The sequence below is a fragment of the Montipora foliosa genome, chromosome 2 (assembly GCF_036669935.1).
Source record: "Montipora foliosa isolate CH-2021 chromosome 2, ASM3666993v2, whole genome shotgun sequence".
NCBI classification, from domain to species: Eukaryota; Metazoa; Cnidaria; class Anthozoa; order Scleractinia; family Acroporidae; genus Montipora; species Montipora foliosa.
In genome coordinates, this window is record NC_090870.1 from 48,497,139 (window position 1) to 48,515,252 (window position 18,114).

Here is an 18,114-nt window from a genome sequence, read left to right on the forward strand (position 1 = left end):
TTTCGCCATTATTCCATCTCGTTCACTTCTTACAATTTGGGCGAAGTATCCTAAGAATAAATTGGTATCAGCAGTTACAAAGTGAAAATAGAGGATGAAAGATTCTCTGTTGCATGCTCACGTTGTCATCAAAACCTTCGCGTCGACCTCAGAGTAATGCAGAGTGCCACAAGAATCCGTCCTAAAGCTGCGGCTACACGAGCGATTTTTGTCTCGCGCCGGTGATGCGATTTTTTTCAGCTTTTGTCGTCTGCGCGCGAGGATGGCTACACTTGTGACAAATTTTGGCGACAAATTGAAGGCCGCGCGGATCGCATACTTAAAGAGACCTGGGAATTATGAACAGACATTCCTACTTTAATTTCATTGGCTAAATACCCTTTTATAGTGGCGTCGCAAGCGCGGGCAAAAAGTTGCAGGGTCACTACACGGGCAACTATCTCTGCGATTTTGTCGCGAAAATTTCAACTTTGGCCACTTTTTTCTTGCGATTTTTTCACCCATCATGTCAACAGTTCAACAGTGGCGGCTACACGCGTGATTTTGATCTCGCGCTGGCGACGCGACAAAGTTTGAAAAAATCGCATCCCCATCGCGAGCAAAGAATTTCTCGTGTAGCCGCGGCTTGAGATCCGTGCTGCATGTGGAGCACGATTATCTAAGCTCTTTTAACCGATGATATCATTGTTTTGCGGCTTTGTTGTTGCCGTCGCCGTCGTAACATCTTAAGCTCCCTGTTTCTAACCAAGACCGCCTTTTCTTTTCAAATCATTAAGATTCAGACGAAGGAAAATGTAGAAACGACGGAATTGGCTTTAGCTTTTCCGTTGTTCGGTGATGCGGACCAAGAGCCTACTTTGGATAAAAGACGTCAGGTAAAATGATCGTTTTATCTTTATTGTTTTTTTAATGTTTTTTTTTTATGATAAGTCCTTTGTCATAAAATCTGATTCATTTGGAAGTGAAATAGCAACTCATGAAGACTATGTCGACGTTGCACTTTTTTAATTTTATTTTATTTATTTTTAATTTTTTGGGCAAATGGCCCCTTATGAACTGTTTATTTCGGAAAGCAGTCGGGAAGATAAATCAGAAGCGAAGACTTGTTAGATTGAAAGCTGTGATTAAAGATATCTCTGGACAATGCCTTGAAATCAGCTATCGAAATCAGTACATTTTTGTCGAATGCTTGTAATTTTTTTTCATTTGTCCGTAGACTTTGCCGCAGCAAAATGTGTTTGCTTACCTTCCGCTTCGAAGTTACGGTTTCCGTTTCATCATCCAAGGCGATTTTGAGGTTCCTTCGTCCAGAGAGGATGTGGATAGTGACAAATCATGGAACCAGTGGCTCAGGGAAGAGATCCCTCAACTCTTCGTCGAAGCGATGTCTGTCTTTATGGTATGTGACCTTTGCATTGTTGTTTGATACAGTCCTTGCACCAGGAGAAATGAGTGTTGCATATTATAGTTAGATTACGGAAGAGTCGGCTTTTTGAACTGCGGATATATAACGATTTTCTGCGCGAGAAATAGAAGTGAAGTACAATCTTCCGGGTGAGTGTAGTCCTGCGAAATAGAAGTGTTTAAAGAAGCAACTGCGGTTGCGAAAAGCATCAGGCTTGAAAAGTCTTTAAAGTGGTACTACGACCAAAAAAAAATTTGTTTTTCCTTTGGATTTCAAAACTATGTTAACTAAACACTAACTCACCCAAGTTTTAAGTTCTGATTTTAAAAAGACACCTGTTTATTTTAGCTGGAATTTTCTTATTTATTGGTCCGCCATTACTAACTTCAAAATCTTGAGAGAGCTGGGTCGAGGAGAAAATGACGTCAAACACCCACTAGTTTAAGAATGCAATGCGTGTGTACGCGGCCTAATTAATATGCAGCACGGGAGTTTCGGGCTTTCAGACTTTTCAACCCGTGGTTTGCATATATAATAAATTGAGTTTCCACGCTAAAATTTTAAGCTAGTGAGTAAATAACGTCATTTTCTCTAGATCCCACCCTCTGAGGTCCAATCGGCCAGTTTTGAACGTGAGTAATGGCGGACCATGAAATCCAAAACTTACACTCAAAATAAACAGCGTTTGGATAAAACTCAAAGCTCAAAATTTTGCCAGTTGGGTGTTAAGCGAACACGCTTTCAAAATCAGAAGAAAGAAAGGAAATGATTTTTTGATCATAGTACCACTTTAAACCCTTGACCATTTGATCTCCCTACACACTGCTCAGCCACTAAATTATGAAGCGATCTTGCAGCTGATGAGTTAATCGTTCGTTTTTTATAACCCGAAATAGGCGAGAACGTGATGTATGAAAGTCATTTACATAAACGGCGGGTATGAAATGATTCCGTGTTTTGTCCTATTGAAATTCATTCTTCAGTATTTGCAATCTTTCCAGTCAGAGGGAAGAGACAAACATTAGAATTGAAAGCAACTGGAATACAAACGTTTCTCTTCTATTCCTAGGATCACCCATCAGTTTCAGGCCTGTCTTCCGTAGCTTCATACTTTCAATTTGTCCCCCTTGAGGAGGAAATTCTGGATTTTTTTATACCAGTTGCGCGCCACATTTTGACACTCCTGCAAGGCAAACCGTGCGTTCCAGTGCAAACGACCAAACAAGACGCAAGTAGCTACACCTGGGTTCTTCCTAGCCGGGCGATATTCTGCCAAGACTCCACAACACAAGATCTTGTGACACCCGCCTTACTCGAGGAGCACTTGGGCTTATGTTACCTCCACTCGGGGATAGCAAAAGCGCTTAATCCAACTCTTAGGTCTCGACTCGGAATTGAGACCCTATCTAGCAAGCACCTGTTAGAGATCGCAAAGGAAGAGGTGAAAAAGCTTTCTGCAAAGACTAGCGCGTCCACTTCTAATGACGATGAACGCATTGCGGATGTTGCCAAGGTTGGTTGGTTGGCTCGGTGGCTGCAATGTATGTACAGATGTCTCGATCAAGAACGGAACAGCAGTCAAGAGACTTTGGATTCGATTGCTTCCCTCTGTGTGATTCCTTTGACAGATGGAACGTTTGTAAACTTGAAAGGAGACTCCGTCTTTTTACCCCTGTCAATGGACCAAAGCTCGGCTGGCACTATCCAGAAGAAAAAGAAAACTTCATCGAGTAAGTTATATTCATTTCTGCCCTTGTATGTTATTTAGTGTTAACGCAATCCTCTGCCTGACTGAGACTGCAGTTCAAGACAAAGTTTCCTTTGAACGAGTTTTCGTGGTTTGAGTGTCTCCTCATCCCTCCTTATTGTATCTTTTTTAGACCATTAAAGCTCAAATCTTAACGTTTTGAATCAACGTTAAAGGCTTTGGCCATCATTACCAGGCAATGGTATTTTATACTCTTACCCGGTGTTTGTTCACGTTTTAGGTGAGAAAACTTGCCTCAATATTTTGGAGACGGATCTGTCCACTGTTCATCCATCTCTGTTTTCGTCTCTTGATGACATTGGCCGGTCTCAAGTCGAACAACTATTAAAGCGCTTGGGAGTAAAAACCTGGAATGCAAAAGATCTCGTCAACAGTCACATTATCCCGACCTTTAAGTCAGGCAAGTGGAAGGTATGTAAAGGAACTTTTAGTTTCATTGAGCATATTGCGGGTTTGTCTTTCTTCTGCAATAGCCTTCCTAACTCAAAGAACATATAGCTTCCTTGTACCTTTTTGCTCTTGCTTTAGTGAGTGCGACCGATGCAAAATGGATTTATGTGTTTTTTTAGGTCAAATCGCCCAAGGTGCTCAGAAGTTACGTAACATACATACTCGAGCAGCGCCTTAGTGACCTTTCCGTGTGTGATGTCAATGAATTAAGATCCTGTGTACAGATACTCACCAACAAGGGTCCATTAAACCCAGCGGAAACACCGATCCATTTCACAGCAAGATTTGGAAATGCCATCGACCTTGCTAAGCAACTGCCCAGTAAGTGATATCATTTTAAACTTTACGTGATGTCATATGTGGTTAATTATGCAGCGGCCATTGCAATTAGTTTATCAACACAAGCGCGGTTGCAAAGGAACCAGGGAAAATGCAGGCTGGATGTTTTTTCTTCCCCTTATCTTTTTGTTGTGGTTATATAATCCTAGTATTCTTTTTTTTCAACTTCTGATGGAATGTTTTTTTTATATAGTCGTTCCTGTCAATTTGTTTTCTAGTTTTTCCAAGTGCCTGGGCCGATTTTGCTGCAGGGTCTCATGACCAGATTTGTCCAGAAATGCAAGTAATTACGTGCACGCGAATTTCAATAAGCGTCACGAAGTGTCCTTTCGTTCTGACTTTTCCCCAACTTCAACATCACTCGTGTCTCGGAATATAGACAATTAGTATCACCCAACTAGTGCACTAATGCAAATGCTGCATTTTGATTGGCTGCACTACTAGAGGACTATTAGTAATAGTCCTCGAGTAGCGAAAAGCATGACGTTTTCTTTCGTTCTATTCCCAAATAAGTATTTCTTCAACTTGCATTTGCTAATTTCATTATTGCCTTTTCTGTCCGACTAGTTGGGTGATACTAAAACAATTAGACCCTTTGCCCTCAAGGGCCAGGGGTCAATAGCCCATTCGGCTTCGCTTCATGGGCCGTGACTCGTAGCCCTTGCCCCGACCCAAATGCTGCTCCTCAAGTAAGAACAAACTGCTGCATTTAACCTGTCCTAAACATATCCTTTAAAAATTATTTTTAGAAATAGGTAGGAAATGTTTAGACTTAAGGGACACATCGTGTTGGATGTCAAAATTGGACTTGCATGTACTGAATTACGATTTCTGGACATAAGTGCATACCGTATGTCACACACTTTTGACGTAGTTTGCGACAGCCAAAAAATTGAAGGAAGTGGCCCTTCCTGAAACACATGGAAGAAGTGAAAATTTTTTTGTGAATAGAGGGTTTGTGAAACAAACAGCGCGATATGGTCCCTAAAATTTTCTGTCGATCCTTTAAGGTATTTCTTGGACGCTTGTCGACGAATCGTACTTGGATGCGGGCACAGGATCAAAGGCTCGAGCCGCGGATTGGAAAGCTTTCCTTGCCGAGTTGGGAGTGCAGACGTTTCTTTCCATTAAAAAGAAGCGTGTTGAACTTCATCGAAGTAACATGGTAAGCATTTCTTTGCATCTAAAAGAGTCTGCGGAAAAAATAAAATTCTCGTTAGTTGCTTGCATTACACTGAAGTTATGTGAAGAAAGGCAAAGGGTGAACACCTATTCCTATTATTTTTCTCACTAAAAAATCTCCTCATAGCCGACGTTGAAATATGTGGCATTTCATACGAGGTCATCAAATTGCGTTCATAATTGCGAAGATCATAGCTTCTCATGATTCCATATCCGCAGTTCAATATATGATTCATTTCATATATCATTTCATCGTTGATTCATTCATCACGGGAACATTAGAACTCACAAATGACCAGCTCCCAACGTCAGTGGCTTCATAGTTCAGTTGGTTAGAGCGTCTCACCGGTATCGCGAGGTCACGAGTTCAAACCCCGTTGAATTTTTCCGGCTTCTCTACGCAATTACTAAAATTGCGTTCATAACTGCGAGGATCATAGCCTCACTTGATTTCATATCCGCAGTTAAATATATAATTCATTTCATATATCATTTCATCGTTGATTTAATACATTCTCTACTAAAGTATAGATCACGATTGTTTTGGAAACCGAAGAATGACCCAAAAATGAGTATGACAAGAACACAATACTTGTGTTACATAAAGTACCGGTAATAAATATACACTTTTGCTTTACTAGTAGATGTTTTTTGGTTGTTTAGGCTGAGTCTCCTTGGGCTTCCTACAACGGCATTTGGCAAACAACTCCTGACAGTTTGTACTATGTCGATGACTGGTCCTGCGAGGAATTTGAAGAATTCCTGAATAAGGTTTGTCCACCGAATACCCCACAGCAGATTGGGCCTGAAGAATCCACGTTGTTGGCGCAGTTTATTGACGAACGCTGGGACACAGATTACGCACAGTACGCAGATAACTCAGTACAAGTAAAAGACAGCAATGACCATGTCCTCTGTGAAGCAAAGTCATCATTCTTTCTTAACCTTTTCTCGAGGCCGTGGATGTCAGCTAGAGGGGAAGCAAAACGCCTGTATATTCCGAAAGATCTCTTTATATGGAGTGAGTTGTTGCACAAGCTGCTTGAAGATCACGTTAAGTATGCTGCTGCATATTTAAGAAATGAATCATTTAAGAGCATGTTACATATCCGTGAGTCGATAAATGTCGACGTCTTGCTTTGCGAAATGATGAGGTGGTCGCAGTGTGCGCAGTCAGGGGAATCTGCTGAAAAGGGACCATCCCAAGAGTTTACTACTTCAGTGTCACATATGAGTGAGGTGTATTCTTTTCTTTCTTGGCGAATGTCGGAGAGCGAACACGACAAGAGGCAAATTACTGAAGTTTTTCGCAAAAATGCGCTGATATTTGTTCCTCGTCTGGAAGGAGTTTCCAAGGAGATTCACATGAAAAACCGCGTGACAGGTTCCTTTTGTCTAAAAAAGGATGTCTGTTGGCGAGATCCCACTGGTATAGCTTCAAAGTACTTGGAAAACCACGGCAAAGTGATTACTAGGCGCTTACTACAGGGGTACTATGATTCCAGGCCTTCAACACAACAAAGCCTTCTCCAGTTTTTCGTTCATCAACTGAAGGTGGACGATACACCAAATGTTGATGAGTATGTTGAGATGGCCTCAACTGTTGCCGAAGTTTCTCGTTTCCCTACTCGGTCGGCGCTGGGTGATATGTTGGAAATATTTTCTGTCCTCGGGGGGAAGTGCATCTCTCAAGGCCACAGCGATAACAGTTACTTAGAGGACGCAGTTGATGAAACAATGGCTAACTTTGTGAGGGGTGCCCTTAAAAAAGATGATGTGATCATTTTTCCTTCTTCGGATAAGTGGATTTCACTTTCCGATAAGCCACTTCTAGCAGACGAGAAGTCCTTGCTCAGAATCTTCCAGAATTCAGAACGAGGCGGTAGAGAAGAGACAAAGAAAGGCGTCTATTTTCTTGATCTTGGAGAGTTACTTCAACCACGACAGCAGCGGTCATCCAAAACTCTTCGCAAAGCAAAAGACCAAAGAGTTGAAGAGCTGAAGAAGGAACGTGTTTTACTTTTCCTGAAAATTTGCGAAGTAAAAACGTTAAGTGAATGCGTAAGAACAGAATTCACTCCATCATTAGTGGAATACGGTTGTGTTCCTCTACAGCGTTACTTTTATAATCTGATGCCACATGTACAACGGTTTCTGTACAGCAAGAATCCCGACGTATATTATGAACTGAATAACCAGGAATTTGCACAGAAACTACTTCAGATGCAGTTTAACTCGGTTAAGAGTTTGGAAACAGTGTACTCGTTGAGCACACATCCTGACATTCTCATTCCGATTGAGGAGAAGTTTGGGGTCCAAACGATGGATTCGAGCTTTTATCTCTACGTAGTGAAGAATTGCCTGCAGGATGCCGATGTATTGAATGCTGGAATGGTGAAACTACTGCTTGGAGAAAAGAGGCAAGGTTCGTCTGAGCTACTTAACTTTCTGGCTGCAGTAAGTACTTATAATGGAAGCGATCTTGAGTTCTTCTTGGAGGAAAAACAAAATCTTGACCCACTACCGAACGACGAGGAAGTGTGGTGTGTCGCGCCACCTCCTGAAGAGTCTGTAGTTCCTGAACCAGAGGAAGAAACTCCTACGGAAATAAATCCAGCCTCGGCCACCGAGACAACAATGGTACGTCAATCTGGAGACGATGAACTTCACTCCTGGCCACCAAAATCTGCAGCCCAGTACGACAAGACTCGCATCCCTGAAGGAGGTTCTGCAGATAGTAGCGTGCTTAAAATGTGGCCACCTCCAGCACCGCCAGATTCTCTGAAGACAAACCAAGAAAATCAGGTGCAAGGAAGGACGAGGCAACCCATTTTTAGTACAGAGGGTTTCCACGGGAATGAAAATATAACCAAGGAAAGGGAGAATAAGGTTCATGAAGGCGTCCAGGGGCAACATAAACCTCCACGACTGTCTGAAGTTGTTGAAGCGTCAATACCAGAAAATATGAGTAAATATGGGCCAAACGAAATGATTCCTGAAACAAGCCTCCAAGACGGTCCAGATTCATCCTTAAGTGAAGAAGTTGTCGAAGCGAGCCTACCTCAAGATTGCTTGTCCCATGGTGTTGAGAATGCACCGCAAGATATGTTACTAACGAACCCAGATCTCTCGCCTGTGCATGGAAACGTTTCTATTAACGCTGGCAACGAATTTCAAGCAAGCCAAGTTCCTCCATCGCGCGCGTACCTGTGGTTTGAAAATGGAGAAACAGATCTCGACTTTGAGGATCTTGAATTTAATGGTGGTGACATGAAAGTGTTCAGGCCAGTCGAGAGCTCGAATCGAGAAGACGTCGGGCGTTGGGGAGAGCGCTGTGTGTACGAGTATCTTCGCAAGCAGGCCCAGCTACTATCTCCCGGCGAAGTAGAAATTGTGTGGATAAATGAGAAAGGAAACACAATTGTCCCTTACGATCTGGAGATTCGGCGACTGGTTCCGGGTTCGGAGAAACCTGTGATCACATATATTGAGGTTAAGACAACCTCATCCGACCAGAAGGATGTATTCGAAATTTCGGTTCAAGAGCTCCAGTTCGCCATGGCCAAACAACAAGCTTTTCATTTGTATCGTGTGACTCTCATTCCTGATCGCTTACGAATCCGTCGTCTGAAAAACCTGGCTTACCAACTTGAAAAGAACAATGTTAAGCTGTGTTTGGTGATTTGAGTTCCTTGACGGCGGTAACTGTGCAGAGAATCCGAGATTTGAATGGAAAAAACTGCCGGAAAAAACCTTAGACATGAAGCAACGCTAAATTTGTTTTAGCCTAACAAAACATAACGTTTATCAAATTAACTTAGTTTATGAACATAGGTGAAGTAGCTCCTACTTCGTTTCCCGCATGTTGAGGGATGAAATGCATTCTGAAAACTGACAAAAACCTAATTAGTGTCAAGCGGATTCAAATAGTATTAATTTTATTGGTGAATAATTGAATTATTTACATGTAACTTGGAAGTATTAGAAATAAGAAGTACTTTTTATTATACTATGGGGCTTGTTTTCGAAAATTGGTTTTTTAGTATCTTATACCAAAAATAGCGGATCCGCTTTTGGGAGTCGTCTTCCATTAATTTAATTGAATCGATTTTAATTTGGTAGTATGAACACTGACGCATCGTGCATCGTCGGTTATAAGTTAAATTTGTTCGCTCTAGATCTACCGTAGTATACAAGTTAATTTTAAGGAGTTGGTCTTTTTGAATCCTTATTTTTCGATATTTCAATATTGGTGCTTTGCCCTTTGTGAGGGTTATATTTAAGAGGTATTTATCGGGGATGAGGGCCTACAGGAATGGCTGTATAAGATGATGTAAATGCTCAGCGAATCATAATAAAGTACCGTAAAACGCGAAGGTGTTGTTATCACGGGCTATTTCTGCGTGTGTTACCACATGGGTTCCTGTCAAACAAACCGACGTCTTCGTTCAAAGGTGGAATTATTGGCTCTATATATGTGTGGCTGTATTCGTATGTTCCGGATTGACAGTCATATTTAGGTCGATTTTCACTATTTTATCTTGAAGTCAGTGAGAAAATGGGTTTGGCCAGGTATAGTCGACAAAAATAGATTGAAAACGAGAATGAAAAAAACAACAACAAACAATTCTCGCCTTTACGGCATTTTAGATTCTATTCGGGTTGAAGCAGTTAACTTGTTACTTGTCTGGCGAATCACTTAGTTTAGTATAAAGTTTGCTTTTAACCACCGGCCATCGTGGACGTCTGTTTTATTTGATGCGTAAAATGGCCTCCGAATAAGGCCACCTTTGGATTGCTGGGACGGTGTTTTAGTCTGTGAATTATCATTTGCGAGAAAGAAATCCTTAACACTCCAACTAAAACCGCAAGTGTGCTTTAAATTGAAAGTGGCATTCCGATTGAAGGGCAGGGATGAGTTTTTATGATGTCATGCAGACGTTTGGAACCGAACACCGATTAAAAAACAGTCGATTGGAATTTCACTAATTCTGTCCCTATTTCCTACTCTCCCTCTCTGCCTCAATTTTCTCTGACTCTATAATGGTATAGAGTCCTGCTGTGCAAAAAGAAAAATATACAAATGCGTGAAAAGAGAAATCATATGGGACAGATTTCACCTTATTCCCAAAATGAAGGTGCCTGTAATGCGCAACGATTTTTGAGAGGAGATAGCATCTTGCCTCGTTCACAAACTGTCAATAGCAAAGCAGTTCCCTAGTTTTGCCTTGAGGATAAATATTTTTTCTTATTTCTTGAAATAATATAATATTGACTCTTTCTTTTTGTTTAAAGTGAGAACTCCAACTTGGATTTATGACTGCCTCTGCAACATCGTGTGACCGAGCCGCGTGAGTAGATAGGGTAGCGTTGCTATTGAATCGATTTCACCTAACGGATCGGATGACTTCACCATCCTTATTGTGGGTTCCCCATGATTCAGGAGAAAGTCAGCCAGTCACACCCTGCGAGCAGAGCCTCTCTAAAACTCACGAGAAAGAGAGGCTCTGCAGAAAGCGTGTTAAGTCGCCGCAGCCCAAGTTTCTGGGCTAGTCAGTCCGGTCAAACCGGTTTAGGCAATGCGCGTGTCATATTTTTGACAAGGCGAAGGGCAAAATCGAGTCTTCAGTATGAAAATCAACACGGCGTCTGTGAGTGCGATCGAGACTTGGCCTGAGTTTGAAACTGTCTCCAAGCAACGGCTTGCGCATACTCAATAAAGACTTCACTCGGTTTCTGCAGAGTCCTTTCTTTCTCGTCGAGTTAAGAAAAGCTCTGCTAGCAGGGTGGGCCAGTCATTGCATATTAAGTCACCGCCTAAACAGCTAATGTAAAAACCGTCAGCGACCATTTAACAATTATTCGCCGAAGGCGAGGTGAATAATTGTTTTAGTATAATTACACAGGTGATTATTTGAAGAATATGCATTTTCTTTCAAACAATTACTTTCTTCGTCTGTCACCTCGACAAAACGGTTTACGGCCATTTTGAAAAATGCCACTTACGTGATTATCCCGTAATAATCACCTCAAGCGCAACCAATCAGCGCAGAGAATTTTCAATAATCACCCATGTAATTATACTAACAACAAATAAGCGACCAAACCCTAAGCGTTGTCGGGAAGAGAGTATCATCAAATGGAATTTCCTTCGTTTTTTTCCCGTGTAGCAACAGTTGAACTTAGATATGACAAAGTACGTGACCAGAATATTTCTTTTTTTTTTTTTAAGCTCCGTGATTTTTCCATACATTTTCTGTGAAAAGATGTCTTTAAGCGAGACCTAGTCAGTTTCAACGCTTCCAAGTGACGCTCTTATCAGAAGGATCGGCACCACAACGTTGTATCATGTATTGGCAATAGTGTGGTGCCAAATGAAACACAAATTATTGCTGAACAAGATACAATCATTATTGTGACGTAATATGTCACCGTGGCAACGGGCAAGCCTTGTAAAAACACCCTTTATTTTGTCTTTAGTTGCTTCTATCTCAAAAACGAATTCGGTGACCTCCATTTTTTGTTTCTGAAAAGCAACCAGTCTGTCTAGTGGATTCAGAGCCACCTTAATTTTGTGATTTTTGTTTAGGTAGCTCTGAATCCTCAAGACAGCATTTTTTCAAACTTTGCCGATTGTTTTATCGTGGCTTTGTAATTCGTTCGTTTTTGAGATATGAGCAACTAAATCCAAAATCAATGATGAAATGGTATATGAAATGAATCATATATGAACTGCGGATATGAAATCAAGTGAAGCTATGATCTTCGCAGTTATGAACGCAATTTTTACAATTGCATAGAGAAGCCTGAAAAATTCAGAATGAAAAATTCCTGTTGCCAAGGTAACTTGGTACATCACAATAATGATCATTACTTTTACGTGATACAGTGTTGTATCGTTATTCGATGTAAACAGAGAGTCTTTTAAGTGTTGAAACCCTGTCGAGCCTCCTTAAGTATTGGGGGCCCTACTAGAGAACTGCTTTGTTCGCTTCATATATTTAATACTACGAAGTTCTTGATAATACTATGACATGTACATACTTAATTAATCACTCCTCGTCAGCAAGGGCCTTACAGGGCCAATGAAACTAAATCAATGAAACAACGGAACAACAAATTTTAAGAAATCCCACTGGCTGGAGGCAAGCCAGTTGGCTATTTACGAGTGCAGCCCAAGAAGTTGAACGAGGGACTGCCAGGATCAAATTCTACGAATGGTCTTATGACATGCTAGGCTCAGTCTCTAGCCGTGGGTGTCTCGGTGCGCCTGCGATCCTGCCCACCACCGTGGTGGAGAGGATCGCGGGCGCACCAAGACACCCACGGCTAGCGGCTGGAGACTGAGCCTAATGACATGCGGGCGCCCCAACCACTGGGCACATTACATGTCTCCTTTCCCTTCATAAGAAATCCCAAGATTCTGTGCGGATGGTTTTCAGCAGCTTAGCTTAATGAACACCACCATTTAAAACCCTTTATTACAGTACAATTTCAGAGATGTGCTCGGCACCTTTATAATTTTTGGCATGGGTGCCTAAGATGCCCGGGGGGGGGAGGGGGACTCCCATATGAAACAGACGGGGATACTCGTCGGAAATTAACCCCTAAAGCAAATTTTGAACGCTAAAAGAGACCGTTTAAAAACACAAAAATACGACACGCAATGAGTTTGAATGATAAAAAGGCATAATCATCGAATGCTTTTATATAAAAAGAAAATTTAAAAGGAAATTTGACTTCTGTTTCTCTTCGCATAATTCTGTGTTACTTCGCGGAACCGTAAACGAGACCTTTGTGGCATAAAATATTGGCGCTTTGCCCGGAACACCCTAAGCGAGACCAAAATCGAAATTTTACACCCCTAAGCGAGACGACGAGCATCCCCGTCTGTTTCATATGGGTGGCCACCCACCCCCCCCCCCCCCGGGCTAAGATGCCTTCTCTTTGTTCCGTTTGCACACGTGCCTTGCCTGAAAAACATAGTACGGTAGTGCCGCGCCAAATGTTTGTTCTAGTGTATAGTTTAAGTTGCTAAATTATTAATTTTTAGAATCTATAACCTTTTATCATTTCCAGTTTCAAGTATCGCCTACTGAGAACAACACAGTCGGGTCAAGAGAATGGCGGTTTGACACTGTTCACTAAAATACATTTGTGTGAGAAATGCGTTTCACTGATTTTGCTGAGGTCTTGGGGCAAAAAGAGAAGATAAAGCTTGAACTATTTTAAATACAAGTTGTTAAGGAAATTAATGTTTATGCAATTGTCTTCGAGAATTCTCTTTAATTAACGGTTATGGTATGACAACTGCATGTAATAGTATATGATTACCCACCAGAAAAGGCTTTTCGTTTCGATTGCATTCTTATTTTACAAGAGCTGCTAATTTTGGGGTTGAGGCGGACCGTTCTTGCTTTTTTTGCGATAGCATGTTTTTGATGTTGTGTGCTATGCTAAATTCGACTACAAACTGAGTTGTTCTTTAGTATATCATGTCCGGGGAGGGTGTAAATTGCGGATTTTGGTCTCACTTAGGGTAGCCCTTATGTAGCCGTGCAGGTCCCGTTTACGGTTTAAATTAAATATGGTATCTTTTTGGGGTAAAAAAAATCCTGGGCGAAGCGATTGGTCTCCTTTAGGGGTTCAATTCTAAATTTCCGACGAGCATCCCCACCCCTTCATATGCAAAGTTCCAAAAAGAAAACCATGCATATTGTCAAAAAACCATGAAAGTTGTTAATTGTCCTGTTTGACTAAAGTTTTACTTTTACTATTCAGAAAAACAAAACAATAACAAAACGGACAAATGAGCAAAATAAAGACCTTCTTAACTGACTCTCAACCTGGGTATGTTCTTAGTACGTTCTTAAAATTTTTAGTCTCATCCTGAAAATATTAAAAAAGAAGTTCTTCCGAAAATAGGAGTGTTAGTGACAATCGTTTCGATCTGTTTCTATCGGCATCCACAATTAGAAGCCACCATTCCTGGTACTTCCCTCAAGACAATCGTGTTATCAGTGTCGTAGTAAAGCAAACTCATGGAATGAAGCTCAGTGGGAACACATGTGGCTGCAGGAATCTTCCTGCTGAGACGATGATGCAGAATGTTTTGAAGAATAGCGTGATTTGATGGATTACACTCTTGACTCAAAGTTCCAGGGCAGTCACCCTGACAGTAATGGAATCCAAAGCGAGTTGGAGCAATTATCCAACCATTCCATTTGAGATCACGAAATCGAACTGTATGTCGGCGTTTACGGCAGATGTTTACGTCCGAGCGTTTAGATCTCTGGTTCGACGGTTCTTTAGTTGAAGTATCGGTCACAATGTTAGTCACATGGTAATTAGACAGATTAGAATACTGACGGCTTATCATTGGAGGAAAATTTTGCTTTTCACCTTGTGTATCAATCTGTTTTGATCCAACGGTAATGAACGGTTGTCGTTTTCCATTCACAGCAATTTTTATAGTAGGATTGGAAGATATGAAAAGGCGCAGATGCCCGTTACCTTCATTGACCTCTGAGAACATAGCTTCAGTGAGATCAAATACCAACCATCTGCTTTTGATCAATTTATGACATACTTGAATTGCTATTGTAGTGTTGTATTCTGCTTTTAGATCTTCTGTCTGAAACAACTGAGAGATTTGAACGATGCTGACCTGCCTTTCACCGCCATCTAGTGGGTACACTTGAAGATGTAGCTCAGCCTTGTGAACTCTGTGGGTTCTTTGATGACCACACGAGGATAAGTTGAAGCGAAGACTGACGCTGCTGGCGGTCTCGTCGAGACCTGTTCATAATCAAATACGAAAACAAACAAACAAACAAACAAATTTAAGCTGCTTACGACTATTAAGAAAGAGGATTGTCAGCACGTTTTGTGGATTAAGCCCTCGACCAGCTGTGTTACCTTCAGGAAAAAAGATCCATGTAATCCTGGCTCTGTTCAACGATGTTCTGGAAAACTTTCTTCTGTAAAGATTATACACGTAGCGCGGAATAGCATGTCGACGACCAGATATGTTGGGTGCATGTTCCATATCCAATACATGAAGCAAACCCGAAGCAAATTCCTCTTTGTTCTCTACATTCATACCCTCAGAAACACCGAGGATTGATAGTGATAAAATCACGACAAGAAGTGAAGAGCTCATTTCGAAGCCCAACAGTGTTAACAAAAGCTTGTCTCTCGCTCTTAGGTTGTCTGCATGGAGTCTGGAATTAAACTCTTGAATGATGGCGCCAACTTAAGATATTTATTACACCCTCAAGAGATACAAAATATTCGAATGAGGCTATAATTCTTTACTAATCATCCCTAACCGAGCAATCAGTAAGGAGTGTTTTATCACTGGGGTATTTCATTTGACTCGACTCCACCGTGATTTAGATGCCGGGGAACATAAAAAAACGAGATCGAGGGTACCTCTGAAAGCTCAAACAGTTGCTTAAGGCAAGAACTCAAAGGGTACCGCAGATTATCTCCAATCAAAATTGATTAACATTTCAAGCAAAGTCGTCAAAAGGGACTCACACTTTTATTCTGAGATAACCTTAGGCATTTCCTGAATAATAAGATAAAAGTATCGCATATTGATCTGCGTATTGCGTGGTAAACACTTGTCAACGTTACGCGTTGGAAAACAAATTGTTTTCCCTGGAAATTACGGAGGGATAATCTTAAACGAAATATTTTTAAGTGCTGTATGTGAATCATCCTTTCCTGTTTACTAAATCCGAGCGTTTGGCAATTTGGTTTCTTTGAACACAAGAAAAACAAACTCAGTGTTTTCTTTTTCTGCAATAAACATTCTTTGGTAATGGTACTTTCTCTAGGCAAAAAGTGTACATCTTTCAACTCCGCATGTGGTATTCTCCAATAAAAAAGATAAACTGTGGACTGGAGAGCCCCGAGGAGATCATCATTCATACCGCGGCAGTTATCTAACGCATAGTCTTTGAGGCTAAATTGTTGTGTTTTTCATTATCATTGGCTAACTGATGTCACTCTAGAGGCACATTTTAGCGGTGAAATCAAAAGCACTCACATAAAAGTATGGCTGAAATCACTGAAGTCAATAAAGATCTCTCTATAATATCTGATCTCTCAATGGTCTGGAAACAATCTTTTTTTGTATTGACGAAACACTAGGATTGCCCTTTTACTAAAAAAATCACATTTCCATTGTGTGCAGGGAAGGTATTAGAGAAATTCAGCATCGCGTTGACGACAAACGGGAAACGCTACACTGAAATTTGCGTTTTGCCAAAAAGCAAAGAAACTTTTTCTCTTTTTGCTCATTTGCCGCCTGTAAGCTATAGATATCGAGAAACTTCTGAAAAGACAGAGACAGGAAGCCATGAGTAGGAGATTCCCTCTCACCATACAAGCCCTAACTTGCGTATCTTTCTATTTTTGGAACGCTACGAGTTCTTCAATTCTTTAAACATACAGTGCATCGGGAGGCCCCTACTCATGGGCTCCTGACAGAGACGGGTTAAAATAAGAGAATTTTATTGCCTTTCGAGGTTTCACGTCAACTCAATGACAAATCTCTCTCTTATTTTTATATCACGCGTGAGGACTTAAGCGATCTTCCCGAGGATAGGTATCGTCATGGTAAAAAACATGATTGGCCAATAAAAATCTCCCTCGGGTTTGCGAACGAATTTGTTGTTTTTCTTAACGTTGATTTTTTTTCATAACTTTCATATCTCGTGTTTTGTTGCCCCTGTTGGGGAAATATGACACCCCCCTCCTGCCCCCCTCCCTTCCCTGCTGGCAGGCCCTTCAAAGCAAGCGAGCCCTCTCAGGCTTTCTCCGTGAAGTGAGCCCCTTGCATGGCATGCTAGGAAATTATATATGTAACTTGCCTCTAACGTTGTAGATTGCATAAATTAAACTTCAAGGGAAAAAACGCTATGTGATTCCCTCTTAAGATTTTAAGGCATCTTCCTTGTGGTCTTAATGGTAAACTTGGTAGAGTTGTAGGCCGGATAACGGCAAAACGATTGGATTCTCAACCTAGGATGCACTGTTTCAAAAACGAGTGCGAGTGTGGTATATTAACGTCCAAAAGCTTTGTCAAAACATTAACTCAAAACCGAGCACATGGCGTCGACTTAACACAACAATGCCACATGACCAACTAGACCCCAGGACACCTCATTCCTCCTTCTCACCCCCTTCAATCTAAATCGTTTTCTTCCAAGTGAAGCCTCTTCCGTTTTGGAGATGCGCTTGGAACTTTTGACCAATCCCTAAGTCCTTAAAACAAAAAATCGTACAAAGCAAAAGTCCGCGTCTTAAGAGTCCACAGGGGAAAAGTGAATGAGTGAAAAAAAGCTGGGGAACCTTACGATCCCTCGCTAGATAAAGTCTCACTGGGGTGTCCTGTCCTGAGTATGTGGCCTGTTCGCTAGGTGATGCTCTTCCTTCATGGGTGATTTCGGGACTGTTCACATCATGCTCAAAAAATCCCGGATCATCGGTTTCCTCCACCATGGGGTTTGAAACGGAGGCTGGAAGCCCAGGAAGGGGTCTCCCGCAGGAATACGGGTAACTAACTGGTCGTTGTGTTTACGAACCACGGTTCCATCTTGCAGCTACATTCTTGCAGACAACGGGCAAGTATCTTGGATCACGGTCCCTGGGATCCACTTAGGACCACCGGAGTAGTTACGCACATTTACAGCATCCCAACTTCTACTTGGCGCATCTGGCTGTGATGATTATGTTGTCTCGTTTGCCTTGACAGTGCTGCATGGACCTTTGCCCATCCATTTGGTCGTACTAGGTCCAGCTGGGACCTCAGACGTCGTCCCCATCATAGCTGGGAAGGTGATTCACCAGTGGTGCTGTGAGGGGTAATAAGGTAGCGCAAACGAAAACGAGCTAACGTGGCCTCGACAGTGCCATCACCTTGCTTTCTCATCCCTAGTGTAAAAGCTTGTACGGCTCG

At 41.6% G+C, this 18,114-nt stretch overlaps 2 protein-coding genes across 6 annotated transcripts in view; one reads left to right on the forward strand and one right to left on the reverse strand.

The window, feature by feature from the left end:
* The window catches only part of LOC137993382 (uncharacterized), a 32,987-nt gene extending 23,467 nt beyond the window's left edge, over positions 1-9,520 (forward strand). For all 5 annotated transcript variants that reach the window (XM_068839198.1, XM_068839202.1, XM_068839199.1 and 2 more), the window contains exons 15-21: positions 777-875; positions 1,217-1,399; positions 2,475-3,135; positions 3,394-3,584; positions 3,743-3,944; positions 4,973-5,127; positions 5,808-9,520. In XM_068839198.1, coding sequence (XP_068695299.1) covers positions 777-875; positions 1,217-1,399; positions 2,475-3,135; positions 3,394-3,584; positions 3,743-3,944; positions 4,973-5,127; positions 5,808-8,831 — 4,515 coding nt within the window. In that variant the 3' untranslated portion in view covers positions 8,832-9,520. The remainder of the gene's footprint in view (positions 1-776; positions 876-1,216; positions 1,400-2,474; positions 3,136-3,393; positions 3,585-3,742; positions 3,945-4,972; positions 5,128-5,807) is intronic.
* A 3,555-nt stretch (positions 9,521-13,075) lies between these two features.
* Positions 13,076-16,288, reverse strand: LOC137993383 (protein dbl-1-like). The gene is made up of 2 exons (XM_068839204.1): positions 15,063-16,288; positions 13,076-14,942 (listed from the first exon to the last, which is right to left on the reverse strand). The coding sequence occupies exons 1-2, from the start codon at positions 15,304-15,306 to the stop codon at positions 14,101-14,103; spliced, it is 1,086 nt and encodes a 361-aa protein (XP_068695305.1). The 5' UTR covers positions 15,307-16,288; the 3' UTR covers positions 13,076-14,100.
* Positions 16,289-18,114: the final 1,826 nt, after the last annotated feature.

What these genes read in the sequence shown, in the direction of transcription:
- LOC137993383 (XM_068839204.1), bottom strand. Translation starts at nt 15,306, where the DNA reads ATGAGCTCTTCACTTCTTGTCGTGATTTTATCACTATCAATCCTCGGT. An exon ending in ATGGATCTTTTTTCCTGAAG is followed by an intron (nt 14,943 to 15,062) that starts GTAACACAGCTG and finishes GATTATGAACAG; the next exon opens with GTCTCGACGAGACCGCCAGC.